The 24,716-nt window shown below is 37.0% G+C and overlaps 1 protein-coding gene across 10 annotated transcripts in view; it reads left to right on the top strand.

Annotated features, from left to right (window-relative positions):
- Positions 1-24,246, top strand: part of CD274 (CD274 molecule) — an 88,058-nt gene extending 63,812 nt beyond the window's left edge. For 3 of the 10 annotated variants that reach the window (XM_079330053.1, XM_079330046.1, XM_079330054.1), the window contains exons 4-9: positions 165-446; positions 1,637-1,747; positions 3,358-3,408; positions 4,343-4,408; positions 11,281-11,359; positions 14,404-14,473. In XM_079330053.1, coding sequence (XP_079186179.1) covers positions 165-446; positions 1,637-1,747; positions 3,358-3,408; positions 4,343-4,408; positions 11,281-11,306 — 536 coding nt within the window. In that variant the 3' untranslated portion in view covers positions 11,307-11,359; positions 14,404-14,473. The other 7 variants (XM_079330049.1, XM_079330048.1, XM_079330047.1 and 4 more) reach the window with 7 other exon arrangements.
- Positions 24,247-24,716: the final 470 nt, after the last annotated feature.

Genomic DNA, 24,716 nt, shown 5'->3' with positions numbered 1-24,716 from the left:
ACCTCCAGTTACAGACACAATAGCTACTCCCTTTTCCTGTCAAAATCCATGCTGAAGTTTGACCCTGGGGGCGCTGGGGAAAAAGAAAAAATTCTTGCATTTAATCCAGGCTGTTCTTCTAGTCTCCTATTGGTAATGATTTTTTTTTTCCCCCAAATGTTTAGCTCCTTATAGAATTATAAACCAAGGAGTGGTGAGCACAGGAGACAATGAGTGGAAGCTGACATGTCAATCAGAAGGATACCCAGAAGCTGAAGTGATATGGCAAAACAGAAACCATGAAGATTTGACTGATGAGGCAAGCACAAGATTTGAAACTGGAAGTGACCAGTTGTACCGTGTGACAAGTACCCTTACAATCAAAAGTGGGATTGATGAGACTTTTTACTGTATATTCTGGAATAAAGAGCTGCAAGAAAATACATCTGCCATTTTACACATAGCAGGTAACACTTCTAAATTTAATTTATGGTGATACACTTCAAGATGCTATTGTAATTCTGCTCCAGTTGAATCAGCTGCGATTTGTTTTTCTTTCCTAGTTTTGAAGAGGCTACAAAGAAATACGTGTGTCATTAAGTTTTGTTATTAATGTTCACTTTCACCACAGTAACCTGTTCATAATGTGTGCATGTTAGAATTTAAAGAAAGGAATTTTATGTGACCTGCAGGTATGTGGGAATTGTGTCAAAATGTTTAAAAAGTTCCATTATTTGGAAGACATACAGCCCAGCACCTGCAAGTTTAGTTCTCACATCTTCCAAGAATATTCTATTTTGTTGATGATTACTATCTCATTAACTTGAACAATATGGTCTTTTCCTGCCACTACAGCCTTTGCTTTGAGCATGTTTAAACTTAACTAATCATACTCAGATCTTACTTTACCTCAGAAGGTCTGAATTGAAAGAAAACTCATACATGGAAAAAATCAGTACAATTCCTAATTAGACCTTTTAACTGGGCAGCTCCTCTGCTGCTTTTGCTTTTGTTTATTCATTTCAGCATTGTAGCCTGGTATGTTTTGAACCAGACTGGAGACCTGATCTAACTCAAAAGTAGTATTTTTCTTTATTAGACTGTTACTTAGTCAGGTCATTTCCCTGGTCCAGTTCACCACTTAGTTTTAAAAACATCTGTGCAGGCACATTTTTTGGGCCTGACAAGGGTTTGGAACAGGCAAGCTAAAGTAAGAAAGCCAGTTCTTTCAACGGGCAAGTTTAATTTTAAAAAGAAAAATATCTGGGATCCAAGGAGACCACTGACCCTTTGCATTTAGAGCTTTAACAGATGAAAGGAATTCTGTGTCCTCTCTCTGAGTTAGCTTTTTCCTGTAATCCTGTTGGGAAACTAAACCAGATGTAACACTTTGACAAGCAGCATTCTGATGAGATCAAAGGCACTATCACATGGAATTCAGAGGAAAAGGACAAATACTAATATGTCCTACCTTTCCCCCCCTCCACTTTATTTAAAAAAGTGTTAAGTGCACCATTAGCACCTGACCTTAGACACAATTTATAATGCTGTTGTCCTGTCTTAACTGTTCATAGCAAAAATACTACAGTGAAAATGAAAGGCAAAGGGAGGATCTTATGCAATTATGTAATGTCTTCTCCACTTGTTTTTCTTGAAGATTCAGCTGATGGCATTCTCCAGACTGAGAGCAGACGCTTTTTTGGAGCAGCTATCATCGCTGCTGCTTTTATTGTACCAGGGCTTCTATGTCTGTTCTGCATAATAAAAGGTATGCAAATTATTTACTTTAGAGTATCTCAGTTATCATCAATCTGCTCTGTTAATTCATCCTTGCTGAGTGGAATGAGACAATTTTTTACCACATTTATTTCTCTTTCTTTGCTGGACTTTAGTAGATACTAGCAAGTTGACAGAGTGAAAGAGGTTATCAGCCCCTCACAAACCACTTACCCATGTATGTCAGTTAATCTTCCTCATAGATAAGTCTCTATCTTATAGATAAGGATTTATAGTAAGATTAGTGTCTAACCTATTCCAACATCAAAACACATTTTTTTAACCTACTGGAAACTGAAGATTCCTGTTCTGTTTCATGTCTTTTCACTGAGAACCAGAATGCTTTTTCTGCATTCTCTGAAGACTTCCATTGAACTGTGAGCACCTGTTTGTTCATGAGAATATTCTCACTTAGTCTTCATACCATTTAATTGATTTCCTCACTAAATTTTGAGCTTTCTCAGTTCACATCACAAATTAATATTGGACATTTTCAGCTTCAAAATATGTTTAAAAGCTAAAGCATTGGCAATGATTTGTTTTCATTTCCTAGCTAACAAAAGAAAAACTTGGAGAAATAATTTTTAGGTTATCTGAATATAAAAAGACTATAGTTAGCACCCAAAATAAAGACAAAAAAAAGGGATTACTTAAGCAGAAAAAATTACTGTTAATTAATTTTGCTTTCATAGGGTGGGTGAGAGTGGGGGTTGGCTATGGAAATGTCTTGAGAGAAGTATTCATAAGCTTAGCAGGCTTGCAGGCTAACAGGCTGCAAAAAGCCTGTAGAAAATTCTTCAAGTATAAGAATATACTTGCCCTAAGAACATTATAGGAATAGGAGCAGAACATGAAAGTGGAAGAGATAGCAAAATCCTGGACTGCTCAAAAGAATCCCACTGGGGATTTCACTGAAGGTCAGAACTTTCCTGTGTTGCCTGACTAATATTTATTGTTCATGTGTGTATGTGATAATGTATATCACATTAGGTTTCATATCTATCTATCTATCTATCTATCTATCTATCTATCTATCTATCTATCTATCTATCTATCTATTTATCTATCCACACATACATGTGTGAGTGTCTGTGCGTGTGATAGACTACAAACTACAAGTTGATTAAAAAACCAGACTAGTGACAACAGGTTTTTGTCTTAAACCCTAAGATGTCCTGGGTTACCAGACAAATGATTTTTTCAGAACAGAATCTTGCTGAAATGTGGGCATTTTCCCCCTCAGTAAGCACTGAAAAGATGAACCCCTTTTTGTTCCCTGTTTTCTGATATGTTCAAGTCCTGGGTGAAAAGATGCAATGGATAACCGTTTGAACAAGTATTTTTCAGTGATGTTAGTGTATCAATGTATCAATGTATCAATGGAATTATGGCATAGAAACAAGAAAAGTAATTTGGAAAGGAAACCAACAGTCTGTGAGCACTGAAGAATTTATTTTAAAGTCTTTGAAGAAATGTAGTGTTTTGAGAACAAATGATTACACTATGCTAAGTGTGCCCCTCCTAGCAATGTGCTTAAGCTCCCCATTAGATCTAAAGCAAGTATTTGGAGTGGTTTAAAGAATTTTTTTTCTTTTCTTTCAGCTAGAGCAAATAAGGGCAACGGAACACCTGTGACGAGTCCATCAATAGCAAGTATGTATATATGACAAATCTAGCAGAGTGTGATTCTTGTGGAAATAATTGCTTGAGAATTAATTTTGTAATGGTGGCAGCCAAACGGAGATTTAAATACAATTTTGATTTTGCTTTCTGCATTTCATTCACATAACAACTATAAATTAGAGTGGTTTTTCATGACTATATCATCCTTTTGAAAAGAAAATGCAAAATAAATGCATACTTGTTCCAGGAACTGATGCACTTCTAATATGCACAAGAAAAGGATAGAGCAGTATGTTGTGTTTTGGAGAGTCTGCAATAGGATGGGACAGGCTCCTTGGAACATAATACCTCAGAATGGCATCACATCCTGATGTGCAGACTTCGTGCTGCAATTTGAACTGCATTGGCATGCTCCTCTGTTTCGTCCAGTATCACAGCATGCATTTGAGGGTCTTTGTCACAACATTCATGACAGAGTTTGGCCTTCTTGAGAGAAACACAGGGAAGCCTTAGTTTCTGTGTTGTGATATGGATGCTGTTTACTATGAGCAAAACTCAGTGGAAGGCCAGAGCCACCATGACAGGTGGTATTGAAGGAAATGAAGAACAGAGCAAAGAGACTCTGTTTTTACAGCAGGCAAGATTAAAATGCTTTTGCTGCCTCTCAGGATGGTTACTGGTTGATCTACTTTTAATTTTCTGTATGGTTTTTTGGAGACCACCAAAAGTTAAATTGCTGTGTGAAAATTAGCTCATGCTGGCCATTGGTTTTTCCTAAGAAAAACTCTCTTGAGAATACTTACCCAAACGGACATGGCATTTAGTATTTATCTCATTCCTTCATCTGCATTCGTCACTCTAGAATCTGAGTGGCCTGAGATAGCAGTTTCTAATAAGATTTATCACTATAGGAAAAGGTTAAGCTATGCTCACTGCTGCCTGTATGTATGTCCTTTGCTTACAGAGCTGTCAAAAGATAAGGACACACGTGACTGCAGAGATGATGCTTCTGAAGACAGAGAGCTGAAATGTACGTATTAATGACAAAGGAAAAATTAGGACCAAATTGCACACAGCATAAACCACCCCTGGTCACTGGAGCATTGATTCAAGGCTGGTTTATTTAGCTTGTTTCAACAGACAGAGTCTTCAAGAGAAAAACAGCCTCCTGTTCTGTGTCTTGCAAACTCACCATCATAGCTCATTGTGTACTGTTTGTTACATCAGATAATGAATCTGGTTTTTAAAATAGAAAGTAAAGATATACAAAGGAAAATGTGATGTGGAGATATATAGCAACCCAAATCAGTAGTTCTTTCCGGCTTGCACTTTTTGCTGAAGAAAGAGTTGCTCACGCACATCTGATGGCCATGAAGGATGAGACAGGAACCTGTCACAGCCACTTGAGCAGGTCTCAAGCTCTGTGATTCTGTCTCAACAAAGCAAGAAAATGTATGATCAAGTATCTCACCCCTGTGAAACATCCCGTGGTGTGGAAGAGGAAGGTGAAATTACTGAGGTTTTTCTCTCACTTTCTTGCTGACTTATAAAGCACTTGCATTTACTGCATCCCAAATCCCTCCCTTCTACACTTTACTGCAGTAAAGTTACAGGTAAGCCTGCTGGTCCTGCAGGTATAGATCACCAAGCCAAAGAGTTAGGGCCTGGGGATATTCCACTGGGAATAATGACAGATGGAGCACTAAACGTATTTGAAAGAATTTTAAAAGGTTTTAAAAGAAAGGGGGCAATCTCACTGTATTTGCTAAAGAGCACTTCCCCACCAGTATGTTTGAACTACCACTTTATTTCCTCCCATGATCATCTTCTTTTCCTGATTATCTTTTAATTAATTTAATTTCAGAACTTTAATTTTAATAATGAAGGAAACTTTTTGATACCTCCAAACCCAAGGAAAAGGGCCCAAAGCTATGAAGTGTTCTGTGCCTTCATAATTTTATAATTAAATAATTTTTTCTTGTAACTCTTCCTGTTACAGATATGCAGACGATCTAGAGAGCAGGGGAAGACTTATTTCCTCTATTGTGAAGATTTGACAGCTCAAATGTTATGTATCCTATCTATTAAAGGGGATATTAATTTTTTTGTATTTATTGTGTGATGACAATTTTCTATATTGTTGTAAAGGAGGAAAAATGTAATGAAGTTGAAATAATTATTATAGCATAAAAATTTATTGAATGCAGTCTTCTGTATATGTGATTAGGTATTGAGTTATTTATTTAATATCAAAGTTTCCACCTTCTCAAATTTAGGCAAATGCGTCTTTCAAATAAATATTTTATGGAAAATATCTTTCAGGTAAAGCACTTTAGGTCTATGACCATCATGAATTTTATATTGTGTTCTTGATAAGTCATCTTCTGAACCATTTTTTCTTCCTTCTTCATCTTAATTTCCTGCATGAAACTGGTTTTCCATCTTTTGAAGAATCTTTTCAAAACTTTGATCCTCATAAAAGATGATGCTGCATAAGACAAGGTGCCATACAAACATGGGATTTTTGGTCCTTAAAATACCAGATGCTCGGAGCTAAGCCTGAAAAAGATTATTTAAAAATCCTGGCAAGCATGGCTTGAAAATTAAGTTATACTGAGCTTTTTCATATCTTTCTTTGAAAAGCATTTTGGGCATTTAATTTCCTCATGATATAGCTGGCACTACTTGGTTACTGCTCATTGTGCTTCTGATTTACAATATGGGGATAATACAATTCTTTGGATATTTAGGAAGAACAGTCCTTGTTTTAGATGGCCATTCTGTTTTCTTGGAAATGGAAAAAAGAAAATCTACTTACTTCTTACTTCATTAAATACATGCTTACATGTATATTTAATGTGTAATTAATGTTTAATAAATTTGAATAAGCATTTAATTATCATTGTAATTAATGTTAATTGTAATACATGTGATTACATAGAAATGCTGAAGAAACCTGTTACTGGATCCCATTTCACAAGTTATTATGTTACATTTTGTTAAGTGCATAGTTTTTTGGGGGAGATCATACATAGGTGAAAAAAAATGTATGACAATGGTATTCACAATTGTATTATTTTTAATAAAACACATTTTTTCTTGTGTTTTTTCCTGCTTTCCTTAACCTGTCAGCAAGTAGGATAAGCTCTATTTGCGTATTTCTGAGAAAAAACAGTATCTAAGATGTAGATGTAGGAGAGAGTCTATAGCCATGACCTATTTCTAATGGCTCCCACAAAGAACAGATAAAAGAGAACTTGAATCTCATTGAACTCAGGGCTTATTTTTTCATTTGAAAATAAATAATTTATCATGTAGTCCCAATAATGTGGATAAAGTCCTCACTCAAGAATACCAGGGCTTCACTGCTGGCAGTATTCAAACTAGCTAATGTAAGGTTGTGTTTAATAATCTCAGAAAGCTGTTCTATGTAGCAGAATAGAGAAATGTGTCTCAGAATCGTAATGGGATTGGTCAACCCCAGTTGACCAATAGTTACTACAGAGTGATTCCCCTAATTTATTGCAAATCTTTTGTATTCGGATACAGTTTTTTCCCATTTGACTCTTCAAGGTTACTATGTGAACTTGAATATCTCCTCCTGCTTCCCAACGTGCTTTTTGAATCTCAGTATCATTGAAAATGATAGCCACATTTTACTTATCTACAGAGGGTTTTTTGAAATATCAGGGTCATTTGTAGACAAAATACTGACTCAGTACAAAAATGCAGAATCATATCACCACATAAATAACTTCCTTTCTGGACAGGACGACCTCTTCACTTTCTACTTGCTGTTTGATATTGGACAAGTTGTATGCATATTACAGTAAAAGTGAAGAAGTCTCTTTTTGTTAGTTCTTATAAGCCTTTGTAAGGCAGTGCTGTTTGCAGTGCTGTTTGCAGTGCTTGCTTAGTGTAATGGAACTGAAGTTAATGTCTTCATTGAAATCTATTGGACAGCAGGAGTTGCTACATTTCTCTTTTCCCTGTAAGAGAAAGGTCAAGTTACTGTTGAAAGTGCTGTATATCAGATGAGTGAGATAACAAAATGAGGGGATAAAAATATAAATTCTGTAGCTGAACCCTAACTTCTAGAATTATAGTGGTTGAATCCCTGAATGGTTGAAGGAAGAAGAAAATTTTGCTACTTCCTCAAAAATGCAGGACATGTGCTGACTAACAGGTAAAGTGTAAAGACCCGCCCTTGCTAAATAAGCTCTATTTCATACTTCTCTGAAATACAAAGCTGAACTTGTCTAATCTTATTTTAGAAATTACACTTTTTTTGTGGCTTCACTTTTACGAATACAGGGTGACAAAATCACATGTTTATCCTTCAATGCTTTAAGTGATTTCAAGTCAAGTATTTTCCACTCATTATAGAGAATATACACCAAAATGAATATAGAACACATTTAGTTCATGAGAACTTGGTAAGTGGAAATACTTCCTATCCTAACACTAAAAATGTAGTTAAGTACTGCATGTGTAATAACATTTTTTTCTTCCGTTAAAAACATTTGCATGATACTTCAGCGTTTTCAGATATCTGGAAGACAAAATGCAGCAAGTCGGAGCAGACTAATTTCAGTAAGCTGCATTTTACTTCCTAATAGCCAAGCATTATTAGAATTCCAAAAACGCTCAGAAAAGTCTTGTTCATGTGCACAATCTAAATTAGCTTATTGGTATTTCAGTTCAGGGCTCATTTATTTGTGAAATACAACTATGAACCAGGGTGGTATTGTGACATGGCATTTAATTGTCCAGAATATGAATACCATTAAAGATCTAATAATATGAAAAACAGAATCATTGATTTTGATTGCACAGCTTTTCACAGAGCAGAAGTGCAAGACTTTTGAGTGTCTCTTTTGCCCCCTGGCCAAAAAAATACCCATGCTCCATCATTCAAGTATGGGCTAGCCAGGAAAACAACAGAGATATTAACACTAGAATTTCTGCTTTTGAAGATGTTAACAGTAGGACTTCTGGTTTTTCAGCATCTTGTCCCAGATTACCTCTCCATACTTCTCTGATCCCACAAATATATGACTGTCCCAGAGAAGGCAGAAATTATCGGGTTCATATGACGCCAAGGCAAGTCACTGACTCTTAGGCAATTTCAGTGAGCTATCTTCTTGTTCCAAAATGGGAACACATGGAGAAAACATATTATAAGCAGGACTGGCTCAGAATGAGTAGAAGATGGTGATGGTGACTGTGAAATAACTTTAGTGTTTCTTTTCTGTCATCCAAATCATTGACTTCTGCCAAAGAAGTCATTGGAGTTTTTCTGGGAAAAGCTGAGCTTCTCGTGAATGACTTTGTGTGACATGATAAACTTACTGAGGAAAAATAAAGTCATGTAACAGTGGTTTTGTTGAACTAGTTTGCTCTCTACTAGGCAGCAGGAGACATAATTTCATAAATCAGTCTGGAGCTGTGAGGCAGGCAATCATCATAGATCACCTCAAATCAGCTAGGATTCAAAGAGTAAAGCCACAGTCATTTTTTTGTTGAGGTAGAACACAATTCTTGCAAGCAGTGCAAGACAAAAGGAGATAAAAGAGTATGTGTCCCACCTGTAGCACAAATGCATTTGTATCTCTTTAATGTCTCTTACTCATGATGTCATCATAAGTAAAAAGATAGAGAAAATAAAAAATGAAAAGATGCATCCATTGATAAAGCTGTTTCATAGAGCAAAATAATTTTATATTGGAAAGGGGATCTATCAACCACCTAATCAAGTCTTCCACTAAAAGCAGTAACATCCTCAAAACAATTGCCCAGGCTTTGTCTGGTAAAAATTTGAAAGTTTGGTGCATGCCTTTGTAAGAATTGAGATTCACAGCCTCATTGGAGTGTGTTTGATTAGTCTCATAGTGATTTTTTTTTTGGTAGTAACATCAATTAAAAAATTAAAAGGAAATGGGTTCTGCAAATATTAGGTAATTGCTTGATGAATTCTTGTAAAATTAATCTGATGAAACCTAAGAAAATGTAATTTTATGGTTTCATGAATGTAGAACAGTCAAGTAAATACAAGTTCAGATGCCAATGCTGTACAGTGCTCTAAATGGTTATAAACCAACTGAAAAATTATGGGTATATTCAAAAGCAGAATCTGAGCACATAATTTTTACAGAATGCTTTGTCTAATTTTTTGGATGCATGCACATTCTCAGCAATGCCGAGAAGTCAGCCCAGTACAAATCAGCACAAAACTGAAAGTTCTAACAATGTCGTAAGAAAAGCCCTTTCAACACAGTCAGGTTTTTTTATGACATAAAGCCTCAAGAAGATCAGCCTACAAGCTGTGCTATTGGTGCATGTCATAAGAATTTGGTAGTTTCAGCTGTTGTGCAATTAGGATAGGGCTTTGAAACTCTTTGCTGTTGCATGAATCAGATTGCAATGACCTGCATAAAGATCTGATGTGAGTATAATACTGAAAAAATGTAAATTGATGTTTCCTATATTTCTTACTGATGGATTGCGGGTTTTTTTCCTAGATTCTTAAGGTTTACTTAAGTTTATTTTCAAATTATTACTGGGATACAGACTTTGATTGTAAATGAAAGACTGGATGAGTTACAGATCCTAAAACTCAGGTCCATATAATTTCTAACCCTAGTATTTTTAGAAGCTGAAACTCTCTTGCAACTCTGTCTTCTGTCATAGGCAAAGGCAGAGGAGTGGTGCTGGCAAGCCTCTTCAGCTTGTGCATGAGGATGTAGCTCTTAGCAAATATTTCATCCTGAATTTCAGGGAAGATTTAAATGGAGAAGAAAACTGTGTATATATTTGTATCTATACATTCCTGTTTACTTTCTTTTAGTTGCTACTAACACACTACCTGTAGACAATAGGTTGTTTTGATTACACAGCAAGTCTGGAGACTTTAACCTTCTGCATCCCAGAAAAGCACAGGTTATCAAGGGAAGTTCTTGTGCTTCTCTGAGAAGTCTTTCTGAGATGGAGGTATGAAAGAAAATTTGCAGTGTATCATGCCAGAGTGTCAGCCTGTATTCAGTAATATATCAGATAGGAGCTGAAAAGTTTGAAAAGTTCTATGATATACACACTTCTTTTTAAATGTAACAAAATTCCATCCCAATTCTTTCCTATTATCTATAGAGAAAACAAAGTGCAGCTGTATTAGAATGATTCAATTTGTCATGGAACAAAAAACTGACAGTGGAAAATATTCAACAGGTGACAGTTAAACAATGCAGGGAAAGTGAGAATTCACAGATAGTGTGATCAAAGGAGGAAGTGGGAAATGATATCTCTTAACCTGAAAGGTGAAAGATGAACAGCAGACTGAAATGATGCAAATCGGCTGCCACAGGTAAACATCAGGAATATAGCAATGATCCCAACAATAAATTGCCTGTGTGGTGAGGTGAGCAACAAGGGACTGCAACGAGTGTGCAAAAGACAGAGGAGGAAAAACTGAATGAATCAAGAGAAGAAAAGCAATATTTAGTACCATTTAGATCTTTGGTGGAACTTTAGCTATTTGTTTCATTGCCATCTGGATTTCAGTCAGCATTCACTAAGAAAATTTACCTGAATATGTTACTTTTGGGCCAGTGAAGTTAAGTAGGGGTTTCACTTAGTATTCAGTAAAGTAAAAAAGCTGTGCAAAAAAGATAAGATTATATTCCTCATTTTCCCTGATCACAGTCATGCTTTTGTTTTCATTGGTCCCATTCCAACTTTTGTCTTTGGCTCTGCATTTCCACTGTAACTATTACAACTCATAAAAAGCCATAATGATCTTGAGATGTGTAACACAATGTTTTTCACCACCTCAATTATCCAAGGTTTTTTCAACTTACGTCACATAATCATAGAGCACTGTGTGATAACTTGCTTTTTCTTCTACAGGTTGGTCTGGGAAATCAATTTACTGACTGCATCTCAATTGTTCTTGAAATATCATGCTACTTCTTACTGTTCTCAGACAGTAAGTATATTTTCAACTCCTCACTTTGCTGCAAGAAGCATTAAGTGCTGATTTTTGGGGTACAGCATTCCTTCTTTTACCCCTGTAAATTTGTAACAGGCATATGACAAATACGTTTTAGAAATGGCCTTTTGCTTAACAGCAAAACAAGAGACAGTGCTGTGAGCTTAGGACAAGTAAGGATAATTGTGTACAAGGACTGCTGAAGAGCAGGATATGATTTTACTAAAAGCAGAGAGAATATGAGGGTTATTCTGTCACATGAATGGTTAGTAGCTCAAGCTCAGAAGAAATCCCCTTCCAGATGCTGGTGCAGGCTTCTCTGTGGAAGTGTGTCAGAGTTACACGATGAAGTTGCATGGGTAGATTGCACTGAGGTTGCACAAAAACTTGATGTCTGCTAGTGAGATTATGAAAATAAAGAAGGATGCCTTCTAATACATATCCTTGCTGACAATTCTTGATCTTTCTAATACACATCCATGCTGATGGATCTTTGATCTTTCTAATACAGATCCTTCCTGATATCCCCAAGCATTCTATGACTGCTGCCAGTATTACAAGTTAAAATGTTCTTGTACTTGGATTCTCTTTTATATTTATATACTTTGTATACTTTTGTATTTATATATTGTGTGATGCTTTTCTAAAACTAATCCCTCAGGCAAGATTTACTTGATATTTAATAATTATGATTATCTTTTGGGGCTTTGATTCTGTATCTCCTTATTTTTACTATCAGTAATATGTGTATTTTTAAAAATCCTATCCCCTACATTAAAAAATAAACATGCTCTGCATTCTTAATGAACCCTGAACTATAAAAGAGACAGCAGAATACCTAAAACATCTCATATAAAGTTAATCCAGACCTAATTTAATTTAGACCTAAATATTGATGTGCAATATTGTTCCATTCTTTGTTCAGCTCCTCCTCTTACTCCAGCTTCTTCTAGGTAAGCTGTATGGAAAAGTGTGCATAGTAGGAGCCTGAGGATGGTAAACAGTGACAGTCTTTACTTCCGCATCTGGAAAATAGAGATTCTGATAATGTTTATTAGCTCCTTTCTCACACAGCCATAGTATTTATGATTCATAACATTAAGTAGTAATGGACTCAGTCCTTTGAAAAAGGTAACTTGCTTTCATTTACATGTAATAAGTCTACTTACAGTAGTTTGCATGTAAATCTTTATTTGCAACATCATATGATTAAGGTCTGAATTTGCAGACCCACAATTTTGGCAGATAATTTGCTAAAGTTTGAGCCTCACTTTCCAAAAGCTCAAGGGTAGAAGCAATGAAAGAAATACAGCTCCTAAGAAAACTGGAATAAAAATGTTTCAAGTAGAGCCCACAAAAGAATAGGGAAGTAAAATCAAACCACTCCTCCAGTAAGTCTAGCTCTGGGGAAGTCTAAAATTACTCCTTCTTTACTTCCTTGTAGCTTATTTCTGGATCTTATGCACTACTTTTTTTCTTCCAGATTATACTGCATGTTAGCAAGCTTCATTCAAAGTAATTCTTCTGCCTTTTCTATGATGTCATTATTACTGGAACGCTTGCATTCTAAAACTGTACTTTCTCCTTTTGCATTATTCCAGTGCTGTTGGTTTACTGCCAGTAACAAGACATTTTGCACAGGTCAGAGCAATGCAAAGTGAAAGAACAGCAGCAGTATATCTTCATTCTAATCCTTTCTGAAGAAAACCTCAATTTAGCCATCCTGAGATTTCCATTTCCTCACAATGTGTTCCAGGTATTTCCTGGTCTTTAGGTTTAAGGCAGTAAGAAACTTCAAGATGCCCATGAAAAGCAGAGTTAAAACAAAGGCAGTGTTAAAAATCTTGTAAACTAGATCAGGTCTTAGTGCAGACAGTTAAAAAATCATCCTGTGTTTGTTCATGCATCTCTCCTACATGGAAAAAGTCAATTGGAATTGATTATTACTTATGGGTAGTAAAAAATATAAAAGCATTTCCCTGTCAGACCATTTAAAACTGCCTTCAAGCTACAGATCCTGAAAATGTAATGTGTCAAGTTATGGATATCACAGAATTACTAGGTTGAAAGAGACCTTCAAGATTATTGAGTCCAACCCATGCCCTAACACGTCAACTGAGTGCCACATTCAGTCTTTTTTAAAACTAACTCCACCTCCTCCCCCGGCTGATAATTTCAGTACTTTATTATTCTTTCAGTGAAATTTTTTTTCCTAATATCCAACCTGTATTTCCCTTGGCTGAACATTATGTCCTCTTATTCTGTCAGTTGCTGCCTGCAGGAAGAGACCAACCCCACCTGACTACAAGCACCTTTCAGGGAGCTGTAGAGAGTGATGAGATCACCCCTGAGTCTCCTTTTCTCCAGGCTGAACAGCCCCAGCTCCCTCAGCTGTTCCTCACAGGGTTTGTGTTCCAGCCCCTCACCAGCCTTGTTCCCTCCTCTGGACACACTCAAGGGTCTCAAGGTCCTTCCTAAACTGAGGGGCCAGAAGTGGACACAGCACTCGAGGTGTGACCTCACCAGTGCTGGGTGCAGGGGAGGAATGACCTCCCTGCTCCTGCTGGCCACACTGTTCCTGACACAGGCCAGGGGCCATTGGCCTGCTTGGCCACCAGGGCACACGGCTGGCTCAGGGTCAGCCAGCTGTGCCAGTGCCCCCAGGTCCTTTTCTGCCTGGGCACTGTCCAGCCACACCATCCTCAGCCTGTAACATTGCAGGGGGTTATTGCGGCCAAAATGCAGGACTTGGCACTTGGATTCATTAAAAGTCATGTAATATTACATATAACATAATAAACATATTATAATATGATTTATTTCTATTTATTGCTATTGATTTATTGCAATTGGTTTGTATGCTTTGCATGTGCATGAGCTGCTCAAATAAGGATTTTCCTTGTTTCTGCTGGTAGTCTAGCGTTTCTTTCTGCTTTTGCTACTTATGACCTGTGATGGATTTTAAAGGTTAGCATGGCTCTGATCTGCCTCAGCAGAAGGTAGTTGCTACAAGTTCTAATGCAAACCTACTTTTATTTCAGATCTACCTGAGAAAATGTTCCAGATCTTCAAAATACTATTGCTGGAAACACAGCTCTCCATGGTATCAGGTGAAAGAGAAATTGCCTTTCAGTTCCACTAGCAGAGCTCATGCAGCTTTTAGCATTTAGCACATCCAGCAATACCTGCATGAACGGTCAGTAATGTCTGGAGTCTCTGCCTTCCATCTAATAGAAGGCACTGGCACTGACCAAGCATAGGTGTCCGTCACTTCCCAGAGCCAGGCTTCTTTAACATATTGTGTATTGTCAGCTGAGGTGTCCAGCATCAGTGGCATGGCTGTGAGAAGGAGGATGACCAAAGCAACCAATGCCCACTGGGAAGCATAACAATCTCAGTATGATATGGAGTGAAGTAAAATCACTTGTGTTCCCCTGTCCATGCTGGTAGGAGAAGCAGCTTGGCTGAAACCCAGAAGGAGCTTGGCACTTTTTCACCTATTTTTTTCCCTTACTACAATTGCATATAAGTGAAGAAACAAACATTGCTAAAGGGAACCTAGCAATGCTAAGGTTTCCCTAAGTATTTCAGAGACACATACACTAAAAAGAATGCACAGTTGTATGGACTTCTCTACAGAATGTCACTACCAACACATCCAAGTGCCCCCAAACTGTCTACCAATATATAGTACACCCAATATGAAAAGTAGTAACAAGGTATATTGAATGAGGTATTATAAATAACTGCCATATGAAGTACACTTTAGAATGGCAACCAATTCATAACAATATTAATTTCAGATTGGGTCAATGGCTAAGATTATGGTGTTACGTTGTTACTGTTACATGTATCTGAGAAAATGCATGAGATCAAATGATACACACGTGGTTCCAGGTTTATGGAGACTGTAATTGCTACATAGCAATTCTGAGCCCTACTTGTTTATCCAGTACAAATCTGTTTCACAGGAACTACACTGGTATTTCTTTTTGCAAAGCTTAACAAAATTAGATTTACAGTTTCCACAATTAATTGTTGTTTTTACTACAACCTTAGGGCATGTAAGAAACCATATCATAGGTAATCATAGAGATAATTTATCATAGGGATAAAAATGGTCCCTGTATAACCACTTGCCTAGCCTTAAGTTACTCATAAAATATGAAAAAATAACACCAAGAAACATGGTAATTTTGCTCTCATCTTTCAGATTCTGTAATCAATACAGAATATAGAGGATTTACTATAATTACTATATGCTACAAATACTAGTGTGAATATGAACAAAAAATGCTTAAAACTTTTAGTCAAATTAGTAGCCATATACCTCTGACTATCTGTATACAGTATACAACCCATATACTATCTGACAGTTTTGCCCAAATGTAAAGAAAATCAGAACATATTTTGGTAAAACAAATGAAACTTCTCTTTTCCTCGTATAGCTTTATTTACTGTTGAAGTTCCTCAACAGCTCTACACTGCAGAGTATGGGAGCAATATGACCATGGAATGCAGATTCCCTGTGAACGGCTCAGTGGATCTAGGACTCCTGATTGTTGTTTGGGAGCAGAAAAGGCAGGGCTGGTTGAAATCGAAGGAGGTGTACACATTCCGCAATGGCAAGGCACTCCACCAATCCCAACATCCTGATTACACAGGAAGAGCATCACTTCTGCACAGTGAACTGAAGTTGGGACGAGCCATCCTTCAGATCACCAACGTGAAGATAACAGATGCAGGCTCGTACCTTTGTCTCATTGCCTACCAGGGCGTGGACTACATGTACATTGCTTTGGAAGTAAAAGGTAAGTGGTTCAATTAAATGCAAGTGGATCCTCATTGAGGCATCTCTAGTAAATTCTTACAAGCTGGTAGAAATTGCTTAATCTGAAGGAATTTGTTGCTAATTGTCTCACCAAGACTTTGTGCTCAGTCCCAGCTGAATTAAAGCAGTTGTCTTCTTTGTGGCCAGCCTTTGGTTCAACAGCTGAGCTCCTCCAGGAGTTGCGGGTGCTGGGGAGGGACAGCCTCTGTTCTCTTTCCATCCTTCTTCCTTTCCCTTTCTTTCTACAGCCTTTTCTCCAGCTCTTCCTCCCTCCTCTCCTTTGAACCCCTGCCACCCTCTGGTCATTCCCAGAAGTTTCTCAGAGATGCTTTGTTATTCTTATGAACCCTGCTGCAATTACCCAAGTGACTGGGGATTCCCCAAGTGACTGCAGCTCCCAGAGCAAGGACATGTGATTTTCTGTGCTCATTGAAGCCAAGTGGGTATCAGTAATAAAGCTATATGTTACTGGACAAAAGGACAGACCAGATAGTTGAAAGATTTCTAGTGTTTCCCACCAATTGCATGCCTGTGTGATGCAAAGCAGCATTTGTTTCCCACCTAGATATTTGAATAGCAATCTTTATCAAATACAATAATGGACACAGACATTCTTAAGACCCACATTATTTCCTCTGAAAAGTCAATTTTGTTCTAATATGAAAATATTACATTGTTTATAAGCTACGGTAAAATAAACATAAAAATCAGCCTTTTTGGAAGTGGCATATTCTAAAAATGAAAATAAGAGTCCCATAATATTCCACTTGTCTCCTCTGTCTTAATAAATTATAAATTTAGTGTCAACTGCTGCCCTGTATAAAGTACCAGAGTGTCTTCTTTTGCTGTAAACATGGTAAGGATTGAAAAATCAATTTTGCTTTGTTCTACAAAATATCCTTCATCACTTTAAATAAGTGCCCCACAGATATAGCCAGAGGTAATACATAGCATTAAAGGGAAGCAGGGAAAGTGAAGTGAGAAAATGACTACTGTTGCATACAACAATTTCACTCAACAACTTCTTATGCAGCATCTTACAAGAGAATAAACACTCAAGTAATGAGAATACCAGGTGAAGACAAGTTTGTTTTTATGTGCCAGTCAGAAGGCTTTCCTCTGGCAGAGGTTTTCTGGCAAAACCAGAACTTCAATCTCAGTGGACCAGCAAATACCACCTACACACTGACTGCAGATGGCCTCTACAATGTCACCAGCATCCTGACATTCAAACCAAATATGAGTGAGAACTACACTTGTGTCTTCTGGAATAAAGAACTGAATGGAGAAACTTCAACTCACATTTCCACTTTAGGTTCGTATGACCTCGAACTTGTACACAACAGTGTTCATATATTCATGAACTATGGTCCACCACTGGAGTTAATTTCTAGAAACCAGTATAATATTGATTATTGAGAAACAGAATAAGTCAGTATTATTTACGTCTTTGAAGTCTTAGCTAGCTTCCACTCCAACAAACCAGTCTGTATTTTTTCTATAAATTTTAATTTTAAGGTAGCTTTCATTATTTTCCTTCCAATACAGAGGGAATTTTTCCAGCTGCATGGATATTTTCCCTGATAGTCTCCTACATAATTGTTCTACCTGGTTGTCTTCCTTGACTTCAGGAAGGCTTTTGACAGTGTCACCTGTAACATCATGGGTAAACTCAGGAAATGTGGGTTAGATGAATAGGATCAAGAACTGGTTAAATGACAGAGCCCAGAAGGTTGGGATCAGAGGAATAGAATCCAGATGGAAGCCTGCTGTCAGTGGCATTCCCCAAGGATGAATACTGGGTTTGGGTTTACTCAATTTATTAACAACCTGGACAAAAGTACCTGCCACAGGTTTGCTGGTGACACTAATCTGGGCAGAATGGCCAATCCACCTGAAGGCTCCATAGACCTTAATTAGATGGAGGGTTGGGCAGAGAGAAACCTAATGAGGTTCAATGGAGTGTAAGATCCTGCACCTGGGGAGGAATTGCCTCAACTACCAGCACAGGCTGGGGTCTGACCTCTGTGAAGTGGTTCTACAGAGACAGACCTGGGAATCCTGGCAGACAAAAAGCTCTCCATGAGCCAGCTGAGAAAGAAATGGTATCCTGGGGGTGCATTAGGAAGAACATTGCCAGCAAGTCAAGGCAGATTATCCTGTCCCTTTATTCACCAGTAGTGAGGCCACATCTGGAGTGCTGTGCCTAGTTCTGGGCTCCTCAGGACACAAGCGAGAACGAGGTCCTGGAAAGGGTTCAGTGATGACCACAAGGATGATGAGAAGTCTGGTGCATCTCTCTTGTGAAGAGACACTGTTTAGTCCAGAGAAGAGAAGACTGAGAGGGGGTCTTACCAATATATATAAATATTTCGAAGGCAGATGCCAATAGGATGGTGCCAGACTAAAATGTCATACAAATGAGAGATTCGACTGGTTTTTTGTAAGGCTTTTTACAGTAATATTTCAGAACAAATTATTAATAAAATGAGTGTAAATCACCATGCTGATAAATTTAAAAAATCCTTTGTTCAGTCAGAACAAAACTTTGGAGAAACAGAACTGATAACTTGATAAACAATGTCTCTTTTGTAAGTCACAAATTTACTCTCCTTTCATGTTTTTGACAGCTTTAATGAGTACACAGTATAGTGGACAAAAATTCCTAATCTCTTTAATCATTCTCACATGTGTGACTGTAGCTGTCCTTCTCTCTGCACTAATAATATTTCAGAAGAGAAAATCGTTCAAGAATGAGCAACCCAAAAAAGGTACATTTTACTTCTGATAGTGAAACTTCTTACTGTTTCTTTATGTTCTCCTGTGATGAACCTTTAGGAAATTTTAGTAACTCTATGAACTCTATGTGTGACTTTGGTACATTTCATTTCTAGATGACAAGAGAGTAGAAGATGAGATCTTGGATAATTTGAGTTGGGTTTTATTTTCCTCCCTGTGTTACCTATGTGAGATAAAGGGTATGGAAAGATATATTTTAAAAATCAACCAGTTAGTATTCTGTACAGAGCACAAACAAACTTTGCCTTGTGTAAGGAGGACTGTAAAAGCATAGTTTGAAGGGTGCTTTCTTCACAGCTACAAAGACACTGTGGCTACAGTATACTACACTATTTTTCAACGCCATTATGGCTCTATAATTAAAATGGTGCAATACAAGATTATTGCAGTATTTCTTTCCTTGTTTGCATGTGAAGTAGTGCAAAAGTAATATAGGAAACAGACTATTATTGTATTTTCTTGCACATGAACAGACTCCAGTAAAGCAGACAAATATATTTACAGTCATGAGAGTCTTAACATTATGACTTCAGAATTTGATTCAGGTTTTGTAAAAGAAATGTAGAGTTTATTTGATATGATTCAATAATGAACTTAACTGTGCTTACATCTCAGTTTAATGTGAGGTTTTGTTGAATTGATTGTTTCTTTCAAATCTAGAAATGTTTAAGCTAAATTTGTATATAATTACTTTAACAGAGAGGGAAAGAAAACTGAACCCTAATGCAAAGGATAACAGTAAGTCATATGCAATTTTTTAAATTTACATTTATGGATTTTTCTTTCTTACACCTAAAATCTTAAAAAATATGTAGGTTGCAACCTAAATAATGTTACGTCAAAATAGAGAGTAGGTTTGAGTTTAAATTATTTTTTAATGAGTTTTTAGAAATGCAGTTTTTAAAGTTTTGACTTTCTCTTAGGCAATGTACAATTTATAAATATTGGTTCCCCTTCACTATGGTACCAATAGCTTTAATATATAGCTCAGCACACGCTTCTGTATACTAACTGGGATTCTAGTAGTCTTGGCTGAGAAGGATACTTCCAGAAAGCTGGTTGTTTTGGAAAGCATCAAGATTATTGTGGGTATAGTTTGTTATATTTTTGGATCAGGCTACAGGTTTTAATAACAAATAAAATGATATCTCATTTATCTGGAATGTTATATCATTTCCTAGGGTACTTCTTGTCTTATGAGAATAGGATTTGCCTAGGCATCCAGGAATTTTTACATTTCAGAGGGAAGATAATACTTAAAAAGCTGCCAGGATGCATCTAAATGTTCTGTACTAAATTTGAACTGAAAGGAAAAAAAAAAAAAAGTACCATCACAGAAAACTACAAATCAATTATAACAAGAAAAGTCTTAATACATTTACTTATATAAATCAGTATTGTTACCTATAGATAAAATTTTGACAGGTTAATGCATTGTTGAGGAGAGAGGCTGTGGCCAGTGTTAGGTACAGAGGTACTATGGTTCAGCCATAATTCCTTGGTGTCCATGTGACCCTCCTGTAGCATACTGAGGTCAGCCCTGAGGCTGCCAAGGAGCACAAATTGAGTAATACTGAGATGCAGATAACCAAGGGAACACAGAGACAACTCAGGTCTATTTTAAAGACAGGATTTCTTTTGAGAATCCACCCCCATGTTTCTCACTGCTGAAAGAATACATAAAGAAGTCACCAGCTTAAAAAATTAATTTTGTAAGTGAAAGCTAGGCATGAATTCACTGATTTCCAAATCACCTCAGGTTGTCATGTTTGCATCTTAACTGTAACTGTTTGATCCACTGCCATCAGCAGATATTACAGTTAAAATAAACACTTCCAGAAATACACTTTCACCTTCCAGAAGCCTTGCTGCAGTCAAAGTCTCATTCTTATTTTTCATGTGACAGTGTGAAACTTTAGTGGCATCATGCCATGCACTAATGAACACAAGCTCAAGGCAAGCAGCATTCTGGAGGACAGCGTTGGTGCGTGTCCGGACATAATTCCAGTGCATATTGTCCAAGCATAGCTTGGCTTCCCCTGGCTTTTTTTATTATTTTTGTAGAATTTTTCCACTTCGTAGCCTCTTCTGTGCACTTAGTGAAATGAACAAATAAAAGGAGACTTAAGCCACTCTTTGCAGTTTTACTTCTTCATTTTAATAACAAAAAAAAATCTGTGTCTTAACTTGCAACATGCAGTAAGTCAGATGACAAACTTTTATATTTCTCAGCATTGGATACTTTTAAGAAACCCTGGAAAGAACCTTTTTTCCATGATGAGTGGGTAGCTGAAGCATAAAAGCCACAGCTACTTCACCACAGTGCCTTGGAAATGACCCATACAGTTCTGGTTACAGGAACAAGGATTGTTAATGTTACCACTTTTAACTTACAGCTCAAGCTGCATCAGAACTGAATATGTAGGACATTTAAACTCATCACTGAAGTCCCAGTTCTGCACACTTTTAATCACACGCACAGATTTACTGACAATTATTACCATGGATGCCTTCTAGACAGATTTCAGTTTTGTTATTTCATTTATATGGTTGAAAGTGAGTGATAACTTTGTTGTAATAGAAAATTCAGAATTTGGACTACAGATGAAAAAGATAATTCTTTCTTCAGAAAAGATTGCAGCAGATGACAGCTTTAAGGAGCCACCGTAACTTCAGTATGACCCAGAAGACTGATCTTTCTACCACTCAGTTGTTAAAATCAGGCTTATTATTTTCTTAAATTATTGCAGATGTTTAAACTAATATTATTGCATTTTCTTTTTTTATAAGGTGATGATTTTAACTCTCAGACTGAGGCTTTATACTTGTCAACTCTCACAGCTTCAAGAGACACTGGGAGTGTGGGTCTGTGAAAATTCTTACATGCCATAATTTGCACTTTTTCTATCTGTTTTTGGGGACTTCAGAAGAAAATTACAGCACTTTAGCCTTGGGATAAACAGTGAGCTCATGGGGATGTATTTGCACTGCAGTGATGGAAAGCTATGCCTCCTCAGATACCACATCTTCTTGAAGTTACTGGGAACTACTCTGTAATGAAATGCGGTTTACCACTGTGGAGAGGTCATCTGAGTGCCTTTGACACACTTTACTTTTGGACTTACTGTTGTTCAAGGGATTTTTGTTTAAGAATGCCTTTATTAACTGTTCCAGTCTCAGGAACAATGCTTGGATTCAATCATATTGTGTAATTTGAGTAAAATCTGTAAATACTATCTTATGTCAATTACCTTTCGGGTGGAAACATCATTACATGCCCATATCCCATTTCCAAATTTTCTAACACATTAAACTGGATATTACCACAAGTACCCACTATCATTCCAACATCCAGAAGATATCTCATATCACAAGAGCAATAAGAGGTTGACATTAAATCAAATGTGAGACAAAAAAATATGAATACCAGCAATAAATCAACATCATGTTGCATAAGAGAATTTCCATGTCTATTAAAAAGCCTCACAAGTAAGTCAGGTAAAAACCATGAACTGTGATACTATACTACATTACAGTAAGAAGTTTCAAATTTGAGGTCATTATTCAACAGAATTTTCTTTAGCAGGAATTTGGAAGCAAAAGTGAAAATAAAGCTCAGACTGATTTCTGCACTGGTTATTTTTAAACAGTAATTTTGCCTTTGTTCAGAGGAAGAAGTGAGTCTTTTTCATGCAAGGCTGCTTTACTTCCTAATACTGGAAGGACAGATTAGGGAAAACATCCAAAATGAAACAACTTTGCCTCTTAGATAGTCATGAGATAGTGAAGCAAGGGCACTGTGTAGGATCTGTAATACTGCTTTGAAAGACCAGCGGCTTTGGAAAGCTGCCTTTTCTACTAAGATAGATATAACATGATTGAAGAAAGGTGTTCCCATAGAAGTTTCCTCCGTCATGATCTCGCTCTTAGAAGACTTCCACTGAATAAAGCTTTTTCATAGCACTTGCACTGAATTTGGATGGGAACTACTTCTCCAGTGCCACTTTGCAGTTATTGATTGCACAAAAGTGGACCAACAGTGCTGCTATGAGATCAGAATATCAGCATTCATCCTCTCGTTTCATCAGGACAGGTGATTTAAAAAAGCTGGACTGCCATTGATTTTACTTGTGGAAGAGAAAAACTAATCTCTCTCTGACATCATCTGTAATTTAATATCTATGTATTGCACCTTTAATTGCCCATTTGTAGTCACTGGATTCAGCTGAGACAAATCCACTCTAGGCTTGCTATGTCCTATGTCCTTGCTGACATGGCAAATCAGGCAGATGTCAGAGAATCAGAGGCAGCTTCTTGAAGCATTGGTTAGCTTAATATGGAATAGCACCTTGGGAACAGCACCGGCTTGCACCATTTAGCAATATTTAAGGGTCAGTGCATAATGTCAGGCAATTTCTCTCTGTACCACATTTGTATTCAGCTGGGAACTATGAGCTCTTGCCCTTCTGTCAGCCATGGTGAAATCTAACCCACTGTGTACCTGGAAATATTTAATTTTGCATTTTTCTAATTATTTTTTCCTTGTGAGAATGAAATGGAAGTCATTAAAACTGAATTTATGTGGATGAACATAAATAGTACACAGCAGTCTTTGCAATTAGACGGTGCTGATTATCATCGTTCCTTATGGAAGTCATACTGTCGTTATCTTATACTGGTGAGTATATGCTGCCTTGGTGTTGGCAGCAAAGAACAAGTGTGGGTAGAATTTCCTGCCCATTTTACAGGCATAGCAAATGCTACCACGGTTTTCCTCTTACTGGATTGTACACTGAAAGGTTTCACCTGGCATCCCTAGGCAGAGGCAGTTCAGTTTTCCACAACACTCCTATGCTATATCCATTCAATTTCATTATAAATGGAACAATAGCACTGTTTACTGTGATAACTATAAGAATACCTAGAAATGCATTTTGGCTCACAAGTTTGTATTTTCACCAGCTCTTGTGGATGCTTAGGAAGCTGACTGACAGATCTGAGTATGTGAAAGTTAGCTTGTCAGCAGCTTGGCCAGTCTACATATGTCTGAGAATTCATGCAAGACTTGTCTTTTACTGTAAACCATTGAACACATGATACGTGTGTGATATTATGTGTTTCTGTTCCTTCTGCTTCACCTACTGTTTTACATGCTGTTACCTCCAAACAGCTGAAGTTTTCACAAACAGATAAACTGCCTGCAAAATGTTTGAAGGATTCGTGTTCTGTTTGTTTGGGGTGTTCTCTTTGTGTTTTGTTGTTGTTGTTTTGTTTATCTGTTGGGGATTTTTTTTTAAAAAATGTGATTGTTAGGGGGTTTTATTTGTTTGGTGGTGGTGTTGTCTTTTTGTTTGTTTTTTTTTAATACTTTTGAACTTAACAGTAAGTCAAGAGCTGATATTGTTAGACCATAAAACTATTAGGTGCTTTTAGAGTTTGACTTTAAAACATGTATTGCCAGAGAGGATACCTTGCATAAGATTATTCTGTTGCCCTTTCTGCTATGTACTGCCTGCATTCACCTCCATGTATTTGTCTCGACATGCATGTCATAAACAATAGCATCTTAGTGTACCTAAAAGAAGTATGGATTCAACTGAAGTTGGTGGAATGATTGTGTGAAAAAATGCAAAGAATCTAATCAGTGTTTTATAGTCACCTAAAACATAGTTCACTGAACTTTAATGATGACCATTTTTTGCAAGCAAGCAGAGAAAAAGTTTG

Source organism: Erithacus rubecula, assembly GCF_903797595.1.
Source record: "Erithacus rubecula genome assembly, chromosome: Z".
Classification (NCBI taxonomy): Eukaryota; Metazoa; Chordata; class Aves; order Passeriformes; family Muscicapidae; genus Erithacus; species Erithacus rubecula.
The sequence above is the reverse complement of the archived record's forward strand: the minus strand, read 5'-3'. Positions and strand labels throughout refer to the sequence as shown.